The sequence below is a fragment of the Scleropages formosus genome, chromosome 11 (genome assembly GCF_900964775.1).
Source record: "Scleropages formosus chromosome 11, fSclFor1.1, whole genome shotgun sequence".
Lineage (NCBI taxonomy): Eukaryota > Metazoa > Chordata > Actinopteri > Osteoglossiformes > Osteoglossidae > Scleropages > Scleropages formosus.
Genome location: NC_041816.1, coordinates 9860674 through 9883686, shown reverse-complemented (window position 1 = coordinate 9883686; position 23013 = coordinate 9860674). Strand labels below are relative to the sequence as shown.

Sequence of the window (23013 nt, the reverse complement as noted above, 5' to 3'; positions counted from 1 at the left end):
GCATCTTGAGGAAACCTACGCAGACATGGGGAGAACATGCAAACTGATAACATGAAACCTCACTGACTTAAAATGTTAGATAAGTAACTTTACAACTATTTACCCATTTATATAGCAGTCACACCAGTCAGGGTCTCCTACTGAAACAATGTAGTGTAACTACTTTGCTGAAGGGTACTACAGCAGCAGGTGAGATTGGAACCTGTAACCTTCAGGGCTGAAGACAACAGCATGAGCCGCTACACTACTAATTGCTGTAAGTTTTGTGGGTAATTGTCAAGGTGTGTGTTTTGTGCTCAGAGGCTCAAAGAAGTGGTAATTACCGAAAGCTCTCTTGGAGGATTGGAAGTCTCCTCTGAAGGTTTTGCGCTAGCCAAACAGGGAATAGGGTGATTAAAGGGAGGGCAGCCTGATGAGAAGATGTGGAGGATGCTCCGCAGATCCTGCTCTGCCTAATGCAACACCACCATGCCTGTGTAGTGCGATACAAAACTGACATATTTGCAAGGCAGAAAGACACGTCGAAACGATGCCTTTGCTAATGTAGTGTCCCTTGCGGCCGTGGACAAGTCTAAGGGGCTTTTCCTTTAAGGAAGTGGCCTTTTCCTTCCTCTCTCAGCTGTCCCCATTGTGCAGCAGGACATCCGTTAGCTCCGGCGCTGGCCGCAGATTGCACCCCTTTCAAGACCCGAGAAACAATGTCCTCCTGGCCTGGTTTGAGTCCTAACAGCTCGTCTTGCCTTTCTTTTTTGTCGAGCTATGAGTGAAAACACTTGCTGTCCTACATCGCAAGGAGACAGTGGGGGGTGGAGGTGGGGGGCCGTCATTCCACACCAGCTGTGTGGTTTCACTGAGATGTGTTTCCATGCTTTTATCTGTGGCACTCTCCTAATGCCTGTCAGTCCATCCTTTTGGGACCTGGTCAGGTGGCGCAAGATGCCTGACTGCCCGCAGAGTCTTCACAAAAGCAGAGCTCAACTTCCTACATTTCTCCCGTTTTGCACACGCAGAGCTGCACTCTGTTGTCTGTTGTCTTACTCCGGGATGAGAACCAACTGAAGGGAATGCTTTCCAACAATCTTATTATGCATTTCCATATCCTTATATCCACATCCATATCCATAATAAAGGGGGGACGTGGTGGTGTGGCAGATTCAGTCGGTGCCCGCTGTGTAGTGGGTCTGGGGTTCGAGCCCTACTTCAAGTGCCCTGTGATAGGCTGGGATCCCATCCGGGGTGTCCCCCCCCCTCAGCCCCACGCCCTGTGTTGCCGGGCAAGGCTCCAGGTCACCACAACCCCACTCGGGACCAGCAGTTGTTGACGATAGATGGATAATAATACACACACACACACATTTTCTGAACCGCTTGTCTCATATGGGGTCGCGGGGAGCCAGAGCCTACCTGGCAACACAGGGCATAAGGCTGAAGGGGGAGGGGACACACCCGGGACAGGACGCCAGTCCGTCGCAAGGCACCCCAAGCGGGACTCGAACCCCAGACCCACCAGAGAGCAGGACCCGGTCCAACCCACTGCGCCACTGCACCCCCCTGGATAATAATAATAATAATAATAATAATAATAATAATTATAATCTTCCACTAGAAGAATGAATAAATGACATAGATCTTTGTTCTAATGCATTCTGGAAGACTTTGTCGCTTTTGTGGAACATCACAGCTAGTGTTTTATGAGCAGCCCTGCTGAACGCTGTATTTCATTGCCCCAGAGTGTTTTCTGGTATCTGTATGTATCTGCATTTTCTCAGTCTCACAGTCTCTGCGCTCTTATTGCTCTGTTTGCTTTTGTTCTGCTGCCAATTAAAAGAATACAAAATGCATAAAAGAATAATCCTTTTATTGCCAATTTTAGTATATACCATACAAATGTAATGCTGCTGCAGTTGCCTTTATTGCAGGATTTTATGTATGGAGTTAAATTTGTTATTTACTTTTTCATTGAAACAAAATACATAGAGCAAAAAAAAAAATTAATTTTAAATGAATTATTTTGAAACGTGAACTGCTTTGTGACCATGTTCAGAAAACGTAGCCAAACACTCCTTGCATATTTGGACTGATACTCGAGAAGTGTGGGACCGAGGGCAACAGGCCACCTCACCAGGTATCAGTCATTCCTGAGTTTCAGAAGAACCTCCCAGCTGTTTCTGCCACTGACTAGTCGGAGCAGGAGCCAAGAGGCCTCGAGGCATCGACATCCACCTAGGCTGCCTGAGACAACAAGGGTGGCCCATGTAAGAGCCAAGCATTCAGGCGGTGCCTGTCGAACAGGCCTGACCGCGGAATCGAGAGTCAAGTCCACTTTGGCGAGTGCTTTGCTCCAGGCTGAGCTTGAGGTGCCTTCCAAGAGGCTGCAGATAACACAAGCAACACAAACTGTATCCTGCGGTCCAGAAACAGACAATAAACCCTACTAATGAAAATTTTCTCCCTTCACTAAGACGACATGCTGGTTCTAATTAGTGTATTGACCAAATGATTGGACATTAAAAGATGAATGTTATTATTATTAGTTATCGCATTGATGTTTCCAAGCAGACTTGCAAAGTTAAGTTTTCTACACTAAGCTGTTCAAACTGATTTATCCTTTTAATACAGAAAGGTAACGATTTGATACAACTCACAGCTCCTGGGCTGTGGGCTTGAATGAGGCTGTGTGCAGTTTGCATGTTCTTCCCATGATTCTCATGGGTTCTCGAGGTGCTCTGGTTTCCCCCCATCATCCAAAGATATGTTTCAGGTGACCCCAAAATGCCTACAGTGTGTGTATGTATGAGAGAATGAGCGTGTGTGATTTCTCTGTGATGGACTGGGGTTCCATCTGGGCTGTACCCTGCCTTGCTCATATATTCCGGGATAGGCTCCGGACCACCACAGCCCTGCACTGGACAAGCACTTATTGATGATGTACGGTAGTCTTGCTCCTTTGGTTCACAGTAAGTACTTAACTCAAGGCTGCCGCAGCGGGAGTGACATTCAAAGAAGGAACCTCAAAGCACAACACCAACTTCTCTTACATTTAGTGGTTGTCTTTCTCAGGAGTTACTTACACTTATTTACCCATTTATACAGCAGGGTTACTTTAACTGGGTAAGATCTTTGCTCAGGGGCGCTATATAGCAGGAGGATGGATTCAACCTAGGACCTCCTAGTGCACAGGCAGGAGCTCTAGCAACTACACCACCTGCTGTGGGTGTCTTATTTCTCACTTTTCGGTGAGTTCAGGTTGCTGAGTTTGGATTGGCACAACTGCTCGTGTTGCTCTGTGTTGCACACGTGTTGGCTGAAGAACGGGACATCGGTGCGACGGTCTGCCGATTTTGCCAACGCGATGTGATCTACAACAGACACGCAAAGCCGAACAGCATGTGCTGTGGGCTCACAGTCAGCAAACCACAGCGGCACCACGCACAGGAGAAACACTGCAGACACCCTGAGGGCCCGTTGCGCTCACAGACGTTTTTATGTTGCTTCCGCTTGCTGTAATGGCTGTGTCCACTGTAAAGGAGTGGTGAAACCCTGCTTTGGGTTAATCATTGCCATGCTCTGCAAAGTCTTGTTTATGGTTTGGGAAATTATTTACGTTCTCTCGTAGCAGGCTTTCTTCCGGAGCATACTTGCAGATTTGTATTGTAACTCTGACAGCAGGCCTTTGCTTTTGAAAAAATGGAATTTTAATTTAAGCATTCATGTGACCTTTCACCTCTCATAATGTGCGATATTCACATGTTTTTTTAGCGTGTCTTTTTACAAGAAGGCTGCTTATGAAGGACTCATTCGCATTCCTTTATTCTTCAGTCAGCAGGACGTGAATGCGCCGTCGTAATGCGAACGGGCTTTACGCCCATCTGTGAGCCGCCGCCTCCTCGCCAAGCTGCCGCCTGCGCTCTGTTGGGGCCTCCAGGAAGTGAAAACCCCAGGAGCCTTTCACGCAGCGCGGCATCTGTAAACGGTCTTACACCGATCAAACATGCTTTCTCATACGAAACACACCAACGTCTAAGGCCAGGTACAAATCAAAAGGGCGCAGCACTCAGTTAACTATATTCCCTTTATTATTGCAGAACACCAGGAAAGGGTTAATTAATGTGAATTACTGAGCTGTTTTGTGGCAGGGAAATGCAAATCCTGAACCATACTGTGATCCCGCTTTCGCTTGTCCAGCAGTCGCAGCCATTCCCGCGAGACCCTTTCTTTCGTGAGCGCAGCAGTGGGGAGGCAGCCGAGAGCGGCGGATTTCCTCAGGGTTCGATGCTGCAAAGCGGGAGGTGCGCTTGGGACAGAGCAGGACAGAGCAGAGCCAGGATGCAGAAGGAGGGACTTTGGAAAACATGAAATGAAATGTGGCCTGACAGGTCTGATGAGCGGCAGCCGGCACAGAGGTGCATTGTGGGCTCTGAGCCATCGATAGGTCCGCCACTTGAGGGCTGCTGTACGGGACCATGTCGTAACTGTAACCCAGCACAAGTGCCCTGTTCGCAGACACGGAGGAGTGACTCGCTTGCCCTGTTTGTCAGCCCCTTATCAGCTCTCAGGGTGGAAACCTCCCTCCCTCTCTCTCTCTCTCTCTCTCTCTCTCTCTCTCTCTCTCTCTCTCTCTCTCTCTCTGTCTTTCTCAGTGCTTCTATTCTGCTCCCCAACACATCGAGCAGCGATCAGCGAGTAGGGAGCAGGTGGCTGACTGTAGATGTTTGCGCTCGGGGGACTGTGACAGAATCCACACAGTGGGATAGGAGTCATGTGGAGGCACCGTTCCAGGGGCGCTGTAACCACTGCCGTGGACGACCTGGACCAGCTCCGCGAGGTAGGGCACGTCTTGCTTCGGGCTCTTTTTCCTGTCTCTCTCCTTCTGTTCACCGACCCCCCGTCTCTCTCTCTCTCTGCTGCCTGTCATCCCACATGTGGTCCGCTATCCGATTGTCTTCCTTCCCTTGTCTTTGTCCTCCTCATCATTTCTCACTCGGTGTGCAGGGGATCTGGTCCCTCGTGGCTGTGTTTTAATGATGTGTCTGCGCCACTGCTCATCACACTCAACTGTGGGATGTCCATGTGTGTTCTGTGATGATGGAACCTCACAGGGTCCCAATCGCATGAGTTATGTCCCAGCAAAGCCGCTCTGCTGAGGTCTTCACTTCGCATCTGATGACCGCATCTTTACTGACATCTCTCCTACCTCAGCGGAGGGGGTTGAGGAGGTCTCTTCAGTAGCTGGACACATTCATGTACACAATAAGCATGTGTTCTACCATTAATGGCCACAAAACCCAGTGCTCTCCAGATTAACGAGGTTACACCTTGGAGGTGTAGCTGTCTGCCCTGTAAAGTGTAAAATTCATTAGCAGTTTCAAAGCTCTTCTTAGATCCAAATTGCTCCTCTTTGTCGCCCTTTCAGCCTGGTTGTCACATTTGTTTCCATTTTGCTGAGCTGACATTCTTTAAAATTAGCTTTGCCAAGGACAGCCTCTTACTGTTAACACACAAAGACTATTGCCAAATCTATATGTTGTGAATATATATGTATATAGTATTATATGTTTGCTCAGATTTGTGGAAAGTTCCTGTATTTCTTGCATTTTGATCTGTTTTTTTAATAACAAAACAAGAATCTATGAGTCATGGTTTCGTATACATGATTTGTGCATATTGTTCTAATTCATTGGCCCACATATCCAGTTTTACTTCTTACGTGAGCTGGTAATTTAGGGCTTGGTCTTATTTTGTTTTCTTTGGCTATAATAATGTGTTCAGTAGATCTCAGCAGATCCCATCTGCTGAAACAAAATATAGGATGATATAATAATAATAATAATAATAATAATAATAATAATAATAATAATGCAGATTGTACACAGGTTTGAGCTAGAAGGCACAATGACAACTTGCTCAGAGCACTTATGATAGAAAGGTCTGCTGTCTGCAGCACGTTTACCATCCTTATCCTTTTGTGTCATGGTTCTCTCTCTCTCTCAGATGCTTCTGGTTGCCCATATGAGAACGTTAATCCCTGTGTGTGTTTGTGTGTGATTCTGTTTGTCCAGAGAAGGATCCAGCGTCTGCGACTGACTCTGCATGCAGGTGACCAGCATGAAACTAAGACAGCCAGTACAAACACGGTAAGTCTTCAAGCAAACCATGCCTCAGTCACAGCCCAGTCGTATTCGCAACTTTCATCTTCAGCAAGAATCTCACAGTAACAGTTTCCGAGCCCTTGACCCATTCATCCTTAATTTGCCCCTGACCATTTCGCACAAGTAACCCCAAACGGGGAGCTGAGGAATATAAAACTCTTTTGCGAATTTCTCCTTTAGTACATATCCCCAGTGTCCACCTCTGTGCCCTCGCTCCATCATACAACACATCTCTCAACTACTCATGCACGGAGGAGACTGTGGGCCAGCTGGCTCCAGATTCCTCTTACACTTCTTCATTGGTGTAATTGTGAACTATGACTTTTCTCCCATGACTAGATTTCATATCTTATGTCAGCAGGTTTTATAGTTCAGTAGAAACACTTTGAGAGCCCGTCTTTGCTCTTCTGGGATTGTTCTTTGGTCTGTTGTGCATGAGCTGTATGATATGTATAAAAATTAACTATGACTTTGTCTTCTTCTGGTCTATTGGACATTTTATTCATATGAAATATAAAGCAACAGTAACGTCATGTGTATGCAGGCTGCCGACAGACATGCATTTTCCTTGCAGAGATTATTTTTTGAACAGTTTCACTGCGAAGACCCATCCTTGCAGACAAGCCAAACATACAAAGTGCTGCAGCCCATTAATTTCTGAAGGTTTTATAGCGCAAACAGGCAGGGGTACAGAAAGAAGATCAGCAATTCTACACAGTTACAGAAAGTTCAGAATTTAACTTCTATCAGCAATTTTTGCAATGCTCAATTCCCCTCTGTTACAGCTGTGCTGTTGTTTTCGTCCGACAGGTTTTAGCACTTTCTACAGAAAGGGGGCTCATTTGAATACCCCCAATGGTGCTGTGGGATAAAGTGGTTGCTATGCATTGCTCAACATCCTGAGTCTTTCATTAGTACCATTTTGTAGTTTACTGTCGTTATATTTGTACCCTTGGGTTACCTTCTGAGGTTACCCTAGTGACATGCTCCCGCTGGCGGGTGAGGTTGCCTGTGATTGAACTTTGATGCCATGTATCACCAGAAACAGTCAGAGAGAAGATCCACTGCTGTCACAGCTACACCAAGATGGACAGGAATTGATCAAATTAAGAAAAGGTAGTAACTAAAAGGCTTGGTTTTTGCCAAAGAAAAGATATGCAAGACACGATGGCTAAAACAATCTGCCAAATTGGGGCTGTGTTACGTTAGATGCAATGAAAACGGTGTCAAGGCTTTAATAAAAAGCACCTTATCAGTAAAAAGGACTGAGCTGATGCTAAGGTCCAACCCTTATGATGGTTTGGCTCATAAAGGAAACAGCCTCTGAGTCCATTTGAGTAATCTGAGTTTGTACATTTTGGTTCCATCTTCTATCAACCGTAGATATGTTTCAAGGGACATAAATGAGATGAACATGGCAAAATATAGGGAGAGAATAAGTCCTTTTGGCTGTACTGTGTTATACTATGCACATGCATTTAACGTCTGCAATACATACGCTGTCCACCATGGCCATTTCAATGATCACAACTCACAGAGGGAATTTCCAAATATTTTCTGTTGTTTGTTTTATGTATGATATTAATTATAGCAAGCTCCCAGTAATAAAGCGATCTCTACACACCAATTCACAAATAAATTGTGTGTAGCTGGAAGTTTTGGCTAAATTTCTTCCAGGATGCAGGGACCATTAGCACCATAGTTGCCTGTCTTATCTCTCCTGGACAAGCAGACTCTCTCTCCTTTCTTCTCTCTTTCGCTGTGCAGGAAAGCAGAAGTATCAGCTAAAAGTGCATGGCAAATATTGATTCAGCATAGCGCCCTTTAACTTCACTCAGAGAGGAGCAGCAGCAGGCCCATCGACCCGCTGAGATCAGACCAGAGTGAACAGGCTCATATAATTCACTTTAACTGCTCTGACCCCACATGTATTAAAACTGCAGGTCTGGTGTGGTGGTATTTCAGGGCGGCTCTGAAAACAGCCCGGCGCAGGATGGCACCCAGCGCCCCGTATCTGCGACTCAGGACGGGAAAGCGCCCGCTGAGCTCAGCTCCAGGAGGAATGGCTACGTCCAGGCGGAGAGGCCAGCTGGTGCAGAGGCAAAGGTCCTGGTATGTGTGAGCGCTGCCGGTGTGTGTATGAACTGTACGGGAGGGTCGATGCTCGCTGCAGCATGAGTCACATGTGAGCACGCCCTCTCTGCGTGCCGCTCCCAGCGCGACTCAGTCCCTGTGTCCTGTTAACTGCTGCGGTTGGAATGATGTTTTGTGTCACCGCCTTACACTCGTGAAACACAATGTGAAAGTGCTCACGACACTGAACGCTGCCATTGTCTGCTGTACTCTACACGACATGAGCACTTCTAGAAAAAATCAAAGGAGGCCATTCTGCCACACTCAAAGGTAGCTCAGGTATTTCTTTTTTTTTTTGGAAAGAACACATACATTTAACCGATAAGAAATTAATGGAAAATTTAGCACCTCCAGCAATTAATGTCGTGCTTCTGGAAAAAGACGAGATACAAACTTTGTGTCCCCTGCCCCTTCCTCACAGGGTGTGATATTCGGGAAGCTCTTGAGCGCAGTGCTCTATGCGCCGTGTCCTTGGCAGGGGCGTTTGCAGGGGTACAATCCCCACAAGGCAGCAAGAGGGAGCAAATTTTCTGCGCTGCAGAAACATGACACCAGTGCTGCATTCAGGGCGGGCTTTTTTTTGGTGTTGCTATTTTTCAGCCTCATGTTGTGAGCATTCAGTACTCTCCATACAGAGAGATACATACATACATACACATACACACACTCAAACAATCATACGTCCATGCTCCCAGACACACACACACACACACACACACACACACACAAATGAACAGGCAAGTGCTCTGCGCTCCTATAAATGTGACTCTGGGGATGCTGTGCCCTTCAGACCCTTGCCGCTGTAGCCAATGGGGTGAGCGAGAAGTCGCCGCAGAGGAAGTCCCAGGTCCATGGAGGAGTGCAGCAGGGTGACACCAACCTCCAACAGGAGGCGATGGTGCACGAGTGGTCTGTCAATCATCTGAGAGATGAGATGAACTATATTAAAGATGTGAGTGGGATGGGGAGAGAGGGGGGAGGGGTGTGAGCCAGTTGCCATTTAGTTCTCACTCAGCTGATTCTTCTCTTCATCGCTGCTTCCTTTGACAGGTGAGAAACTCGCTGGAAAAGCTCAGAGAGCGGATGTATGGGCAGTTCGGTGGAATGCAGCATTCTGTGCAGAAACTCTCTCAAGACATCAGGGTAAGACACGGCAGGGAAGGTGCGTGCTGTGGCAGAGCATGGTTACGTGGTTCACCTCACCTGGGTGTACTCTCTTAGAGTAGCCATCTGATCCCAGTCCCCAGGCTTGTAAGGCCTTGTGACATCTAACCACTGGTCCCCCCTCAGGCTGCAAATGTGCAGAGGCAGGACCTGGAGGCACAGGTGAAGGTGCGCACAGCAGCCATGGAGAGTCTGGACCAGATGAACAGTTCCCTGCTATCTGCCAACATCAGCCTGCAGGTATGTTGCTCATTCATCTGCAACGTCAATCTGCTTTTCCCTGTGCCGCCCCGATACCTACAGCAGTGCCAGAACCTTATTACAGTTACATATTCCTGCCTTACTTTCTGTTTTGTTGTTTACCTGAAGCTTTTTTCTAAAGTACTTACATTTTTATCAGTTTACTGCAACTGGATCTTTTAATGGGGGGTGTGGTGATGCAGCAGGTTTGAGAGCGGGTCCTGCTCTCTGGCGGGTCTGGCTTATGAGTCCTGCTTGGGGTGCCTTATGGTGGACTGGCATCACGTCCTGGGTGCATCCCCCCCCCCCTCAGCCCTATGCCCTGTGTTGCTGGGTTAGGCTCTGGCTCCCCGGACTCTGCTCAGGATAAGCGGCTTCAGCCAGTGTGTGTGTGTGTGTGTGTGTGTGGATGTTTCAAAGGAGGACATCAGATTAAGTATTTTTGCTACTCCTGCTCCATCCTGTGTAAAAGGGACATATAGAAAGTTCAGAAATAGGTATCAAGTTTTTCGTGGGGAGCAGGTGGCATAGTGGATAATGCCAGCACCTTGCAGTCAGATGACCCAGGTTCAAATCGTTCTCCTGCTGCAGTACTTACCATTGATTACGGTACTCCTCCTGAACCAATACAGTGAAAATTACCCAGGTGTATACTTGGGTAAATAATACACTCAAACCAAACATTATAAGTTGTTTTTGGAGACAAGTATGAATTAACAAATGTAGCTATTTGCAGTGGTTCATGACCACCAGCCCAAATTATCCAGTGAAAAGACATAACATTTCAAAAGGGACTTCACCCTTCCTCACTCTTACATGTAATTTTCATACTTCCATTAGTTCTGTCATTAAGGCATAAAATCATTCCTATTGTTTCATGTTTTTTCCTTATTCCTGTTTTGTCTTGTTCAGTGTTGCTCATTATTTCCACCATACACCGCATGCATGACATCTAGGCTGCTGATTTGTCTCGCTGCATGGGGAAGGGCTCTAAGCTGTGTGTTTGTACCAGCTTTCCGATGGCTGCTGTGAACACACTGCCTTTCATTCATATTTTTTGTGCTTTGCAATAAAACAAAGTACCGGCATAATATATTTCAAAATGAGTTATAACCATATGGCTGAACTTGCAGTATGACATCAGATATAGACTGGCTTGAAGGGAACTGGGGATGGATATGGTGTGGACTGGGCGTATATGAAAGGATGCAGTGTGTTCACACTGTGCATGTGATCCACATAACAGTGCATTAATTACTGATCTTACTGGTTACAGTGTGCAGGCTCACAAGGTCAGTAGCTGCACTGCTGATGGCTGGGCTGTGGGCGGTTGTCTACTTGCAGAAGTCCTTGTTGGAGAACTGCCTGCAGCGCGTGGAGAAGCAAGACGAGCTGAAGAGCCTGCGCAGCTCCTGGCAGAGGGCCGAGGCCCAGCTCAGGGAAAGGGACCAACAGCTAGCTGCTGCCCGTGCAGAAAACCTCAACCTCCGCCTACAGGTGTGTCCACAGCTGCAGGTCACATGGACAACAAGGCCTGGATTGGATGCTGTTGGAGATGATGCCTCCTGGCTGTCTTCACTGCTGTCTTCATAACAGTGTGGCATATGAAGGGTGTGGGCAAAGTCTCGCTGAGAATGATATTCTCACATTTGAACGTCAACACCATGGAGTTTTTTTCATGTAATTATGGCTTTTTTGCAGAAACATACCAACAACTCTCCAAATGTTCTGTAATGGTCACATACTGATTTCACTCTGAATGTAATTCTCCTATCTGGAGAGACATACTGAGTGCACTTATAGTGTGATTCTTTGAAATGGACAGATGTAGTGACTCCACTTTGTGAAAACCACATAATAACTCTGGCTACCAGACTACAGCTGAGCTCCTCTCTGTTTCCTCCTGGTTGTCACAATAACCTCATTGTGTTTGTTTCCCTTCCCTGTACCTTCCAGCTGCAATGCTGACTGATAAAACTTGGTCTGATGCATAAAATTCCACTGAGTTGCAGCTGGTTTCATGTGGTTATCTCTTCAGTCTCATCACTGAGTCCTAGAGCTGACTTTCCAGTCCAGATATGAGAAATATTTTTAAGTGCCATTGAGTTGATGTCAACTCTTGGCAAGCACATAAACAAAGCATTTCCAGAAACGTCTGTTCTCAACCGCTGTCTTTAGGCTGGAAATTGGTGCATCCATTGTTGCTGTGATTGATTCCATTCATCTTATTCAGTCATTCTCTTCTTCTTTTTCCTTCACCTTTCCCAAGCATTACAACTTGTTCAAGAGAATCCTATCTTCAGATCATGTGCCCAATGTACCTGTCTTATCGCTCCTCCTATCTCCTATTTCTTCCGCAGCCTTATCATTTATGCTTCTAATTAAAGTTCCGGGCTGATTTCATCCAACATCCATCCATTTGTTGTCTTGCCTTCTGCGGCAAACTCTTCCCCAGCACCACATTTCAAAGCAGTCCACATTTTTCCTGTCTTGTATTTTCACTATGAGAACAGCTAATTGTTTAAACAATTCTAATCTTTGCTGATATGGACACTCCAGTTCATGTGAGGATCTTTTCTAGTTGTTTTGCTGCAGCTATGCCAAGTGCTAGTCTTCAGCTTGTCTCGTGACTGCTAGATCTCTTCCTGTTGATTGCTGATCCTAAGAGCCATAGTTGTAAGCAAGTTCTGTGTTTACCATCAGCACCAAACTTTGCTGCTGTTCCAGTTGTCATGATTTTTTCTTCAGATTTAGTCACAGCCTCATTTTTTTGTTCACCACCTTGACTTTTCTGAGGGCTTTTAAGGTCTTCATCCTCTACTATTAATGTGGTGTTGTCGGAATATCACAGATTATCGATGTTCCTTGTATCAATTTTGAATCCATTGTCCTCTTTTTGTAATCCAGCTTTTCTAAGAATGTGTTAAGTTTACTCATTAGAAAGGTAAGGAGATACAACACAGCCTTGCTCTACTCCTTTGCTGACTGAAAATTATTCTGTTTCTCCCTGATCTGTATGAAAAGTATATATGATGTCAAAGTGAGACTGTGCTCATGTGTTTGACATGCTCTGTAGGCCACCTGAGACCTCTCTGCAGTGTGCAGAAATTGTGTGGAATAGTGCAGGTCTCCTACCAAACTCTGTCCTGGGCTTGCTCGGTAAACTGGCTGCCTTGTCTCTTTCCGTATCAGGTAGAATCCTCCCAGGAGGCCACCTCCCAGGCACTCCAGGAGATGTCCCAGAAACTGCAGAGTCAATATGAAGAGCAGCTGAAGGCAGAACAGCAGAAACACCGGGAAGAGATTGAAGCTCTGCAGGTACCTCAGTGTGGTTTCTCCCCTTCACTGCCTGACCTTAAACCAGACCTGATTGTTTTACAGTCTCCTTCTTGCTTATTGTGCATCATGTGTGGTCCACTATAAAGATGTCAAATCTCCAGCAGGGACTTTCTTAAAATTAAACAAATTAAACAAACTTCCTGAAAAAAATTCCAAAGCAGGGTTGAAGATCCAGTACAAACTACAAGGGAAAGATACTCTGGCACTGTTGTAAATTGCTTTGTGCTAAAAGCTAAACTCAGAAGCTAAATATTATAGACATTGCTCAGTTTATTCACTGGTTATGTTTGGTAAAAATGTTCGATAGAACAATAATATCCAAAAAATGCATTGTAAGACTTTTCATTTTAACTTTTTAAAATTAAATTCTATCTGTATTAACTAAATAAAAATGGTATAAAAAATACTTTGTCTCTACAAACTCCTACTCAGTGCTGATTATTGACAGATTCATCCCATATAAACACATGTGCAACAATTTGTTACTGATCAATAGTACTCAGGAACACCAGACATTAGTGGTAAACATAGTGGATAGAAGTTGAATTAATTTGACCCACACCTCTGTTTTGCATGGATGCATTTTACTGCCATCTCTCAGCTGTGTGCATAATCACAATCGGTTTTGTTTGCTCCACTAAACACAGAAATTTTATAAAATAGACAAGGGAAAAAATAATAAACTGGAAAATCTTTATATCTGCAGAATGGTGGCACAATGGGTATCACAGGTGTTTCCTAGCACCTAGGCTGTACAATGTGATAGACTTGTGTATCGTTGAGGGTGTACCTTACCTTGAACCCTATGCTTCTGGAACAGGCCCTGGATCCTGCATTGGACAAGCAGATATGAATGAACGAACGAATGAACGAACGAAATGCTTGTATCTCAATTGGGAAATGAAATATATTTAGTAACAATTTATATTCTATCCAATGTGCTTGGAAATAGGCACAAATTGACCAATATGTGAGCCGTCTGGAGGAGGCAGAAGGGAATGTCCGGTTAGCAGAGGCCAAGATTGCTGAGCGGGACCAAAGGATCAGTGAGGTGGAGCGCCTCCTTGATTGCATGGGACAGGTAACAGCCAATGGCAGAGCGGCTGGCCAATGGATGTCAATGCTTGCTAATGGACACAGTTGACATCTGAAGACTCAGTTGCTTTTTCCATGTCTTTGAAGGAGAAGAGCCAGCTGATGGAGAAGCTGCAGGACTGCGAGGAGCAAATACACATACTTGAGCAGACAGACCATGTGGATGAAGCCATACTGAACAAGTGAGGAGTAAGATGAAACAGAGGTTTTCACTATGCAATGAAAAGATTCCTGGTTCTTAGCACGTTCCTGTGAGTATAGTAGCACAAGGGACATGGTTCCTATGGGTGCAGTAATAGATGGGATCTGCTGTTCCTGTCACTGCTCAGGTCTGAGCAGCTGGAGAGTGAAGCTGCTGAGCTGAAGGAGAGAATCAAGCACTTAAATGACATGGTGTTCTGTCAGCAGAGGAAAGTGAAAGCCATGATTGAGGAGGTACGGAATTATACGCACAAAAACCTGAGTTTACGTGACCATCACACATCCACCAATAAACTGCAGTACTGCACAGTCAAGAACAAATTTCTGCCTAGAGAAATTTGCCTGCCTTAACTTTCACGTGTCCACGCCAGTGACATGAAGTTTGTCAGCAGGATTGAGTTCTGGTGGACTGTGAGAAGAGTAGCTTCCTCCCTGCCTCAACTCCAATTAGGTGTACTTCTGTACTTGTACAGGGAGGTCCATGTGTACAGATGGTGCAGCATAAGTTTACATTACAGAACCAGTTAAATATGTGTCTTTGGTTTGAACCTCTGGGAACCTGCAGGTTGAAATGTTACGAGCCACAGTGGTACAGAAGGATCTGTTCATTACAGAGTTGCTGGATAGGATAGCCATGGCAGACTGTGAGGTAAGAATGGGTATGGTGTTGGGCTGCAATGTCTTTTTTTTAATTCACTGTTGCTTTTATTTTACCCATTTCCATACCTGTATAATTCAGGTGATGTGTCTTACACAAAGATATTAAAGCAAAGCCTCTTCTAGGACTTGAACCAGTAACCTTCATCAAGCTACCTTCGGCAGTCCAACTGATCGTACATATTACACTCAAATATGACCTGATATACTGCTTTGCCTCTGACTCCACAATAACCTATTAGGAGGTTAAGTCAAGTGTTGCTGTGTCTGTGTAGAACAAGTCCAAACCTGTGGTGGAAACCAGAGATGTCGGGGTGAGCTGTGATCTACCCATCAGGTACAGAACGCCAATTTTTTTTGTATTTTTATTAGAGTTTTGTTTATTTGTAAAAGTGGATATTTTAGAGGAATAAGCAGAGGAACTGCAGAAGGGCTTGAATTTGGAACCTTCAAGTAACAAGCCCATTTCCCAGACCACCGCATTATGACAGACATTGTGGAGCAAGTTGTTAAAAGATGCTTCTGTTTTATTTGCGTAGGCCTGAAGCACAGCCTACAGGTGATGTGCAGCACCGGCCGCTCAGGTGGAACCCACAGACGTATAGTCGACTTGAATTCAGTATACTCAGATATACTCCACAACAATACAGTTTAATGCTACAGTCAGGTGCCTTTCCAACCAGCAGCTCAGTTACCAGCCCTTCGCAGTCCACCGCTGACCGCCCAAATCCGGCCCCAATTGGCCCTGCTGAGCAGAAATCAATACGGTCCAGCTCGGTTCTGTCAGCCCCAGAACAGTCTACTCAAACGCAAACTGAGCCAGGAACAAGTTCCAGTCCCACAGAAAAATGTTCACCATATAACAAACTTGCACAAATAAATGAAGACACTGAAAATGAATGAACGATTGAATGAATGAAAACATTTCTGAATGTTTAACTGTTACATTTCAGCCATAGTGTTGCCGAAGCTGTAACAAGGCTACCGGTACACTTCACTGGTATAAGGAATGTCAACTTTAGTGATGAAGTGTTTGACTGCTGAACTGACTTGTGTTTACATTGCACCATTTATAGGAATATGAGGGAAATATTTTTTTTGGTAAATATCTGTAAATAGTTGATTATTTCATTGTAAATACAGTTTCCAGATTTTAATATGTAATGGCTTGCATTGGTTTAAATGATGTTTTGTTTTGCTATGGAATCTGAAAATCATGATTGTAAAAATGTATATAAGCTTATTACAGTTTTAATATTGAGTGCTAAAAATAAAATTACAGATTTGAATATTTTATTATTGCTATAACATTAGGCATTTTGACATTTATGAGCTACTTAAACACCGAATACAATTTACAAATGTGAAAGTAAAATGATGTGTTTGAAGTGCATTATTTAAAATCAGTTTCTATAAACAAGTACATTTCAGTTAAAAACAACTCTGCCACAAACCAGAGGAGACTCAAGCGCTTTTTTCCCCCTTAATTATATTTATATTTATTCACGTAGCTGATGCTTTTCTCCAAATATAACAAACAAAACAACAAAGACCTTCATCATTTCTATCAAACTACACACACACACACACACACACACACACACACACACATTTTCAGAACCGCTTGTCCCATACAGGGTCACGGGGAACCGGAGCCTACCCGGTAACACAGGGCATAAGGCCGGAGGGGGAAGGGGACACACCCAGGACGGGACGCCAGTCCGCCACAAGGCACCCCAAGCGGGACTTGAACCCCAGACCCACCGGAGAGCAGGACTGCAGTCCAACCCACTGCGCCACCACACCCCCTCTATCAAACTATCCATGAGAAAATACAAAAGCAAACAAAAATTACTTATTTTATCCAAGAGTCATACATCAAACAATACTTTGCAGCTATTAAGATCATACAGCATCTTAACACACATCCAACAAGGAATTTTTTCATCTATACACACAAAGTTTCCACCCCTCATCCCACAAAAAACTGTTCCACATTATATCCATTACAAGTCAATCACACACACACACATTTTCAGAGCCGCTTGTCCCATACGGGGTCACGGGGAACCGGAGCCTACCTGGTGACACAGGGCATAAGGCCGGAGGGGGAGGGGACACACCCAGGACGGGACGCCAGTCTGTTGCAAGGCACCCCCAGCGGGACTTGAACCCCAGACCCACCAGAGAGCAGGACTGTGGTCCAACCCACTGCGCCACCACGCCCCCCTACAAGTCAATCAATGATACACTAAATAATAACAATCATTATTTACTTCTCCAAGGGGGTGCGGTGGCGCAGTGGGTTGGACCGCAGTCCTGCTGTCTGGTGGGTCTGGGGTTCGAGTCCCGCTTGGGGTGCCTTGCGATGGACTGGCGTCCCGTCCTGGGTGTGTCCCCTCCCCCTCCGGCCTTACGCCCTGTGTTGCCGGGTTAGGCTCCGGTTCCCCGTGACCCCGTATGGGACAGGCGGTTCTGAAAATGTGTGTGTGTGTGTGTATTTACTTCTCCCATACACAACTAACACTTAGTTACAAACATAACATTCTACAACAACGATAACCAAAACACAAAATAACACACTACCCCTAACCCCCTACTCAAAAACAAAAAATACTATTTTCTAACAATATCATAATACTATATATATTGTTTATAATTTTCAATGACATTTATTCCAGCAGAAGCAGCTTTCGTAGTGTACTAGAACTGTTCACAACAGTGACATACAGTTCACACACAGTCCCTTCAACAGTTGCCTACACTAATATGCAAAGTATTATGTGAATCACTCAACTATTTCAGCGGGGGCCATCGAGTAGGGCTCGTTACAGTGTGTTTGTTTAGAGGACGATAAAAGAGCTGCTGTCTCGAGTCATGAGAACTTATTCAAAATACTGACGTGCTGTGTTTTAAGGCTGCCGTTTCAATCCTTCTTTACAATAAATGTAAAGGCTCTATGCGCTGTACTGGAACTTGACTGAGCGCTTAGATCCTCTACCGTTGATATCACGAACAGACTGCACTTTCGGGGCAACGTCCATTCTCACCACTAGAAGGCGCAAACGCGACCGAAATTGTTAATGTAAGTTACACACACACACACACACACACACACATTTTCAGAACCGCTTGTCCCATACGGGGTCGCGGGGAACAGGAGCCTACCCGGCAACTCAGGGCGTAAGGCCGGAGGGGGAGGGGACACACCCAGGACAGGACGCCAGTCCACTGCAAGGCACCCCAAGCGGGACTCGATCCCCAGACCCACCGGAGAGCAGGACCCGGTCCAACCCACTGCGCCACCGTGCCCCCTCATGTAAGTTATAATTACAGGAAAATTGATGGTTTAAAAATTATAAGGTATAATTGCATCAATAAAACAATACAGTGGCATACGTAATGTCATAAAATTTTATTTCTGAAGAGCTAAACCAAACGAGAGTAATTATTGTGCTCGATGATGTATTTTCGCTGTGCAGCTTAAGTCAGAGCTGAGCCGCTTAGGTTGCTATAATATTAACCTGCCATTCAGCTGAGAAAATCCCAGAAGAAAGGGTTCGCGTTTATCGGTGGTTTTGGTGTTTTGCCTCTGCTCTGGTGTTTAATTACTCCGCATGATTTGTATAAATATTTGTGCTATTCATCTTCTAATACTTCAGGGGGCGGTAAACACGGCGTTCATGCTCGACTCCCACAAATGTAACGAAGAAGAAGACACAGGACCGGAAGTATTTGCCATCGATATAAACTCTCTGGTACTTCCGGTGAAACATCCGGAATGTGGCTTATAGTTTGCGGGCGGGCTTGTGTTCCTAAGAATACAGTAGTAAAAAATGTCGTCGTGGACGGAGCAGCAGGGGGTTGTTGGCGACTGGCAGGAGAAGAGTAAAGAAGAGCTCTGTGACATTTTACGGCGACAAGAGAAACTGCTTTCCAACAAGTGAGAGGATTTTCTGTCTCGCTCTGGCTAGGAATTTGACTATCAATCAGAGCACGTCATCAACTAGTTCAAACTCGAGGATTCTGTCAAGTTTAGCCCATCTAGAACACATCTGTTTCAAGCAAATAATAACAAACATCTATAAACTAAATTTATAATACACTAGTGCCACAGTGAATTAATCATGAATTATGCCGGGCGTTAGGACTTGTTCGGTACAGTTAGTTGTGAATTCAGTTTGTGTTTTTAAAATTTAAAATTGTTTTTAATATTATTTTGCTCTTACTCTACATTTTTTCTGTTATTACTTTTAATTATTCTACAAACAAATGGACCATTTCACTCTTGGCCTATGTAGTTAGTTTTATTTGTGTGCTATCACTGCTTGTTTCGTTGTTTAATTGAATGGCGAACTGATTTATTAATATTTTTTGAAGGCGATTCCTTCAATCCCTCCCAGATAAAGGGAAGAAGATATCAGACTCTGTAGAGAGACTTCGACTTGCTGTCGCCAAACACGAAGAAGAAGATAAAAAGAAGAACGCATTGTTGGCTGTGAGGGCAGAGTTTCAGTCTCAGTACCAGCGAGCGTTAACCCAGCGTCAGAGTGGCAGCTGCAGTCGCACACAAGCCCCTGTGCTTTCAGAAATTTCCCACAAACCCACAGAAGCTGTAAACATGGCATCTGAAGTGGTCCCGGGACTAGAGGCTTTGTGTACAGGCAGGCTGCACGGCATCAGTGCTGATGAGCTGAACAGCACTCCCAATGGTGTCGCTACAGCTCCACTTGACATCGACACATCTACTGACGCCAGAACACTCATGGGCTCTGGAGAGGCTAAAGAAAAGGACTTGGCAGAAGCGTTGGAGAGGGTCACGCTGTCCGATGACTCAGATGGCTCCAGCCTGTCAGAAAATGCCAGATCAAATGATGGGATTGTGGACAATCCATTTTGGGGAAGTCAGTCATGCAGAAAGCCACACTGCATTGAAATTTTGGAGAAAACTGAGATGAATTCTTTGACAAGGAAACCAAAATTCAAGCCTAATCAGTGAGTAGTTTATGCATTGTTCATGCTGTATGATAAGCATGCAAATGTGTTTGTTTGGGTCCTTTGGTGATCTAATTGTTATTTCCCTTCTTTTCAAATTTCCAGACTAATCCAAAAGACTGAGAACTCGTCGACGGGCTCTAGTTCACCTGACCGATCTCCCGGAGGAACATTCTCCCATTCAGTGCTCTCTGTTGAAGCCAGGAGACAGCGGGACCGGAAGCACCTGGATGAGATTACCGCAGCTAGACTGCCGCCGCTGCATCACAACCCCGCAATGCTTCTGACTCTGGAGGAGTCGGCTGCCCTACAGCGTGAACAGGCCAGGAAGTTTGAGGTGGGTTTGGGTCACGTAATTCTGGCTTGCAGGTTTCAAATCTCAGCCCCTGGAGAGCTGTAAGAATGTTGGATTTCATTCGAAACAATTCTCAGTTTTAAACTGGTTTTAAAGGTTTAGTTCTGGGTGGTGTTTTTCAGGTTAATCTGCGTTTGAAATGAGTGTGCATAACTAAAATGTACATTTTTACAAGGGTATGAAGACTGAGAAACTAGATTGTTACTTTCTTGCTGTTTCTTTAATTACTTGTCTTTGGATATAAGTTGGCGTTTGGGTTCTTTGTGCATTCCAGGAACTGCAGGCAAAGCTGGCTGCTCAGAGGCTCTCCGAGCGCCTGGGTATGAGCATGGGAAGCTACAGCCCAGAGGGAGAAATGCAGGGGCGCTACAGGGAGGTCATGGAAGATCCATCCGAACATTCCTCTGAGGAGGATTAGCTGTGCTGGGGGTCAAAGGGGATTGTCCATCAGACTTTGACTGAATTAGCTTTTGACATTGCAGGATTTAATTTTGCAATGTAACAAACTTTTAAATTGTCACCAAGAGCCTTTCTTAATAGTTCTTTATATTTGTAGTCAAAGTGTTACCATGAGCATCTAAGACTGCTACCTGTGGACATCATGAGTGTGATGAGGGTCTTGCATGTATTGGGACAGCAAGAATATTGATCTGAAATCACTGCAATACAGCTGTAACACCATCCATTTCTGCAAGAGTTCTAGCAGTGATCCTGCTGCAGTGTGAAAATACTGGGGGGGGGGGTCACTAAATTATTCAGAGAGAAATATTTTTGTACTATTAAATAAGTGTTCTTCTGTCATGCTTTCCATTTTCACTGGGGTTCATCAAAAGGATATTAATGGTTCAGTGTTTTTGAAAGAGCATTGCATTATTTAAAAGCATTAAATACTCATTTATTTGTACTCCTAGTGGACAGAAATATTTCCCCATTGCCTGGTACAAAGGGAAAACTTTGAATTAAACAGTAATTTAAATTGAACCCTGAATTTCATAGAATTACCCAGCATCTGAAAATTGAACTTTGACTGCTTTGGTTTGATATACTGAATTTACAGGACAAGTCATTTTTTTGTTTATTACTGACAGATTCTTAATGCCTACTGTTGAGCATATGTTTAGGTTTACTGTATATGGCTTATTTTATAACCTGGGCTGGGGAAAAAAGGAAAGTGATGTTATCAGTGCTGATATGTATGACATGGTTTTGGAAAAATTCTGAAAATGTACAGTGAATTACTGAAAACCTCAAAGGAGGTAGACCAATGTCTAAACTCTTCCATCTGGACTAGATTTAGATTATGTTTCTTTTCTGGGTGGCAGGGCATGATGGGATGCCAGTGGAAGGGGCGAAAGATGCAGCTCTCACTCCAGCAGCAGAGATAAGGACAGCCAACATCAACATTCAGAAGAGACGCAAGTCTCTCCTGTTCCCATTACTATGTAGACAATTTGTCATTTGTTACAAGTCAGGAATTTTAATGACGAAAACGTAAAAAGTACGTCAGAGCTGCGGCTGATGAGGAGGAGGAGGAGGAATGGGGGGGGGGGTGGAGTTGGTGGAGCTGAGGTGGTGATGATCTCTGATAACCTCTGGTAATTGGCACTGGAGCACCAGTGGGAGCTGCTTAAACAAACAGCAGAGGACTGCGCTCTGACAGCTCCTCTGACAAGCTCCAGACAGAGCCACCCTGACTTCTAACAATAAATATGTCAGCAAGGTCCAGAGAGGATCTTCCTTTTACTGGTATTAATTAGACCCACCGTCCTTGCTTGTATATGGGACCTGGTCCCAATTAAAGGCCAAGGGTTCTCAATCACAGACACGCCAATGTAGTGGGACCGAAGCCAAGTTTATGTTGTTCAGACAGAACCTCTACGTTATTGCTTTTTAAAATTCAAGAGAGTTCCGCATCCCTTACCTCAGATTAATACAGTGCTTACATTGCCTGCAAGTGATTTGCTCAACTGTGGGTCTGAAAACACCGCTCTCAAGGGAAAACGAGTAATCCTGGCAAAGGATCAGCAAAACAAAATATGACTGAAAAGTGTTTTTAAAGGCAAGTGAGGACCATCCAACAGTTTGTACGCAATGCACAGACCGACTGCAGCATGTTTGGCAGGTTAACATTAATGCTGACAATGTTTTCTCTCCCCCTCTGTTTTGGCCTCTCCTGGTTTTGTGTGTTATCCCCCCGCCCCCAGGTAAAAATTACATCATGCTCTGTTCTAAAATTTTTGCAGTTCTTTACAGATAGGATTTCAGTTTATCTCCCCACCCCATTTCGAATCAGTGTTGCCTTTTCTTTCTTAGTTACAGTTGAACTATATTCCTCAGAGGTTTGCTTTTATAGTGTTTTGATTTATGGTTCTTTCTAGTTTGGTGTGTTAATTTGCAGTATGTGCTGCTTCCTCCTTCCCTTTCCAGTAGGGGAGGGGTTGAACATACACTGCTTAAGCATGTCTGAAAACTATCGGCGCACTATTTTTTCAGCCTGACACCAAGCCCATGTTTTACTCTACTTACTCAGAACATACAGTTTTGATATATGACCATGTACTTGGTCCTTTTGTATTCAGCGATTCTCATTTGCAAATTTGGGATGATGTATTAATTGCAGTCATATCCATAACGCCAGCGATGCAATGTAATGTTCATTGCCCGTAAGTGTAATCGTAGGTTTCG

At 44.8% G+C, this 23013-nt stretch overlaps 1 protein-coding gene across 1 annotated transcript; it reads left to right on the top strand.

The window, feature by feature from the left end:
• Positions 1-4672: 4672 nt before the first annotated feature.
• Positions 4673-21715, top strand: polr2m (RNA polymerase II subunit M). Its single transcript, XM_018739578.2, has 16 exons — positions 4673-4825; positions 6060-6134; positions 8115-8261; positions 9073-9234; positions 9333-9425; positions 9573-9686; positions 11031-11183; positions 12879-13004; positions 13978-14106; positions 14208-14302; positions 14450-14555; positions 14887-14970; positions 15254-15315; positions 19359-19973; positions 20079-20310; positions 20603-21715. The coding sequence occupies exons 1-16, from the start codon at positions 4760-4762 to the stop codon at positions 20744-20746; spliced, it is 2403 nt and encodes an 800-aa protein (XP_018595094.2). The 5' UTR covers positions 4673-4759; the 3' UTR covers positions 20747-21715.
• The last annotated feature ends 1298 nt before the right edge of the window (positions 21716-23013 follow it).

What these genes read in the sequence shown, in the direction of transcription:
- polr2m (XM_018739578.2), top strand. Translation starts at nt 4,760, where the DNA reads ATGTGGAGGCACCGTTCCAGGGGCGCTGTAACCACTGCCGTGGACGAC. An exon ending in AAGAGATTGAAGCTCTGCAG is followed by an intron (nt 13,005 to 13,977) that starts GTACCTCAGTGT and finishes GCTTGGAAATAG; the next exon opens with GCACAAATTGACCAATATGT. An exon ending in TAGCCATGGCAGACTGTGAG is followed by an intron (nt 14,971 to 15,253) that starts GTAAGAATGGGT and finishes GTGTCTGTGTAG; the next exon opens with AACAAGTCCAAACCTGTGGT.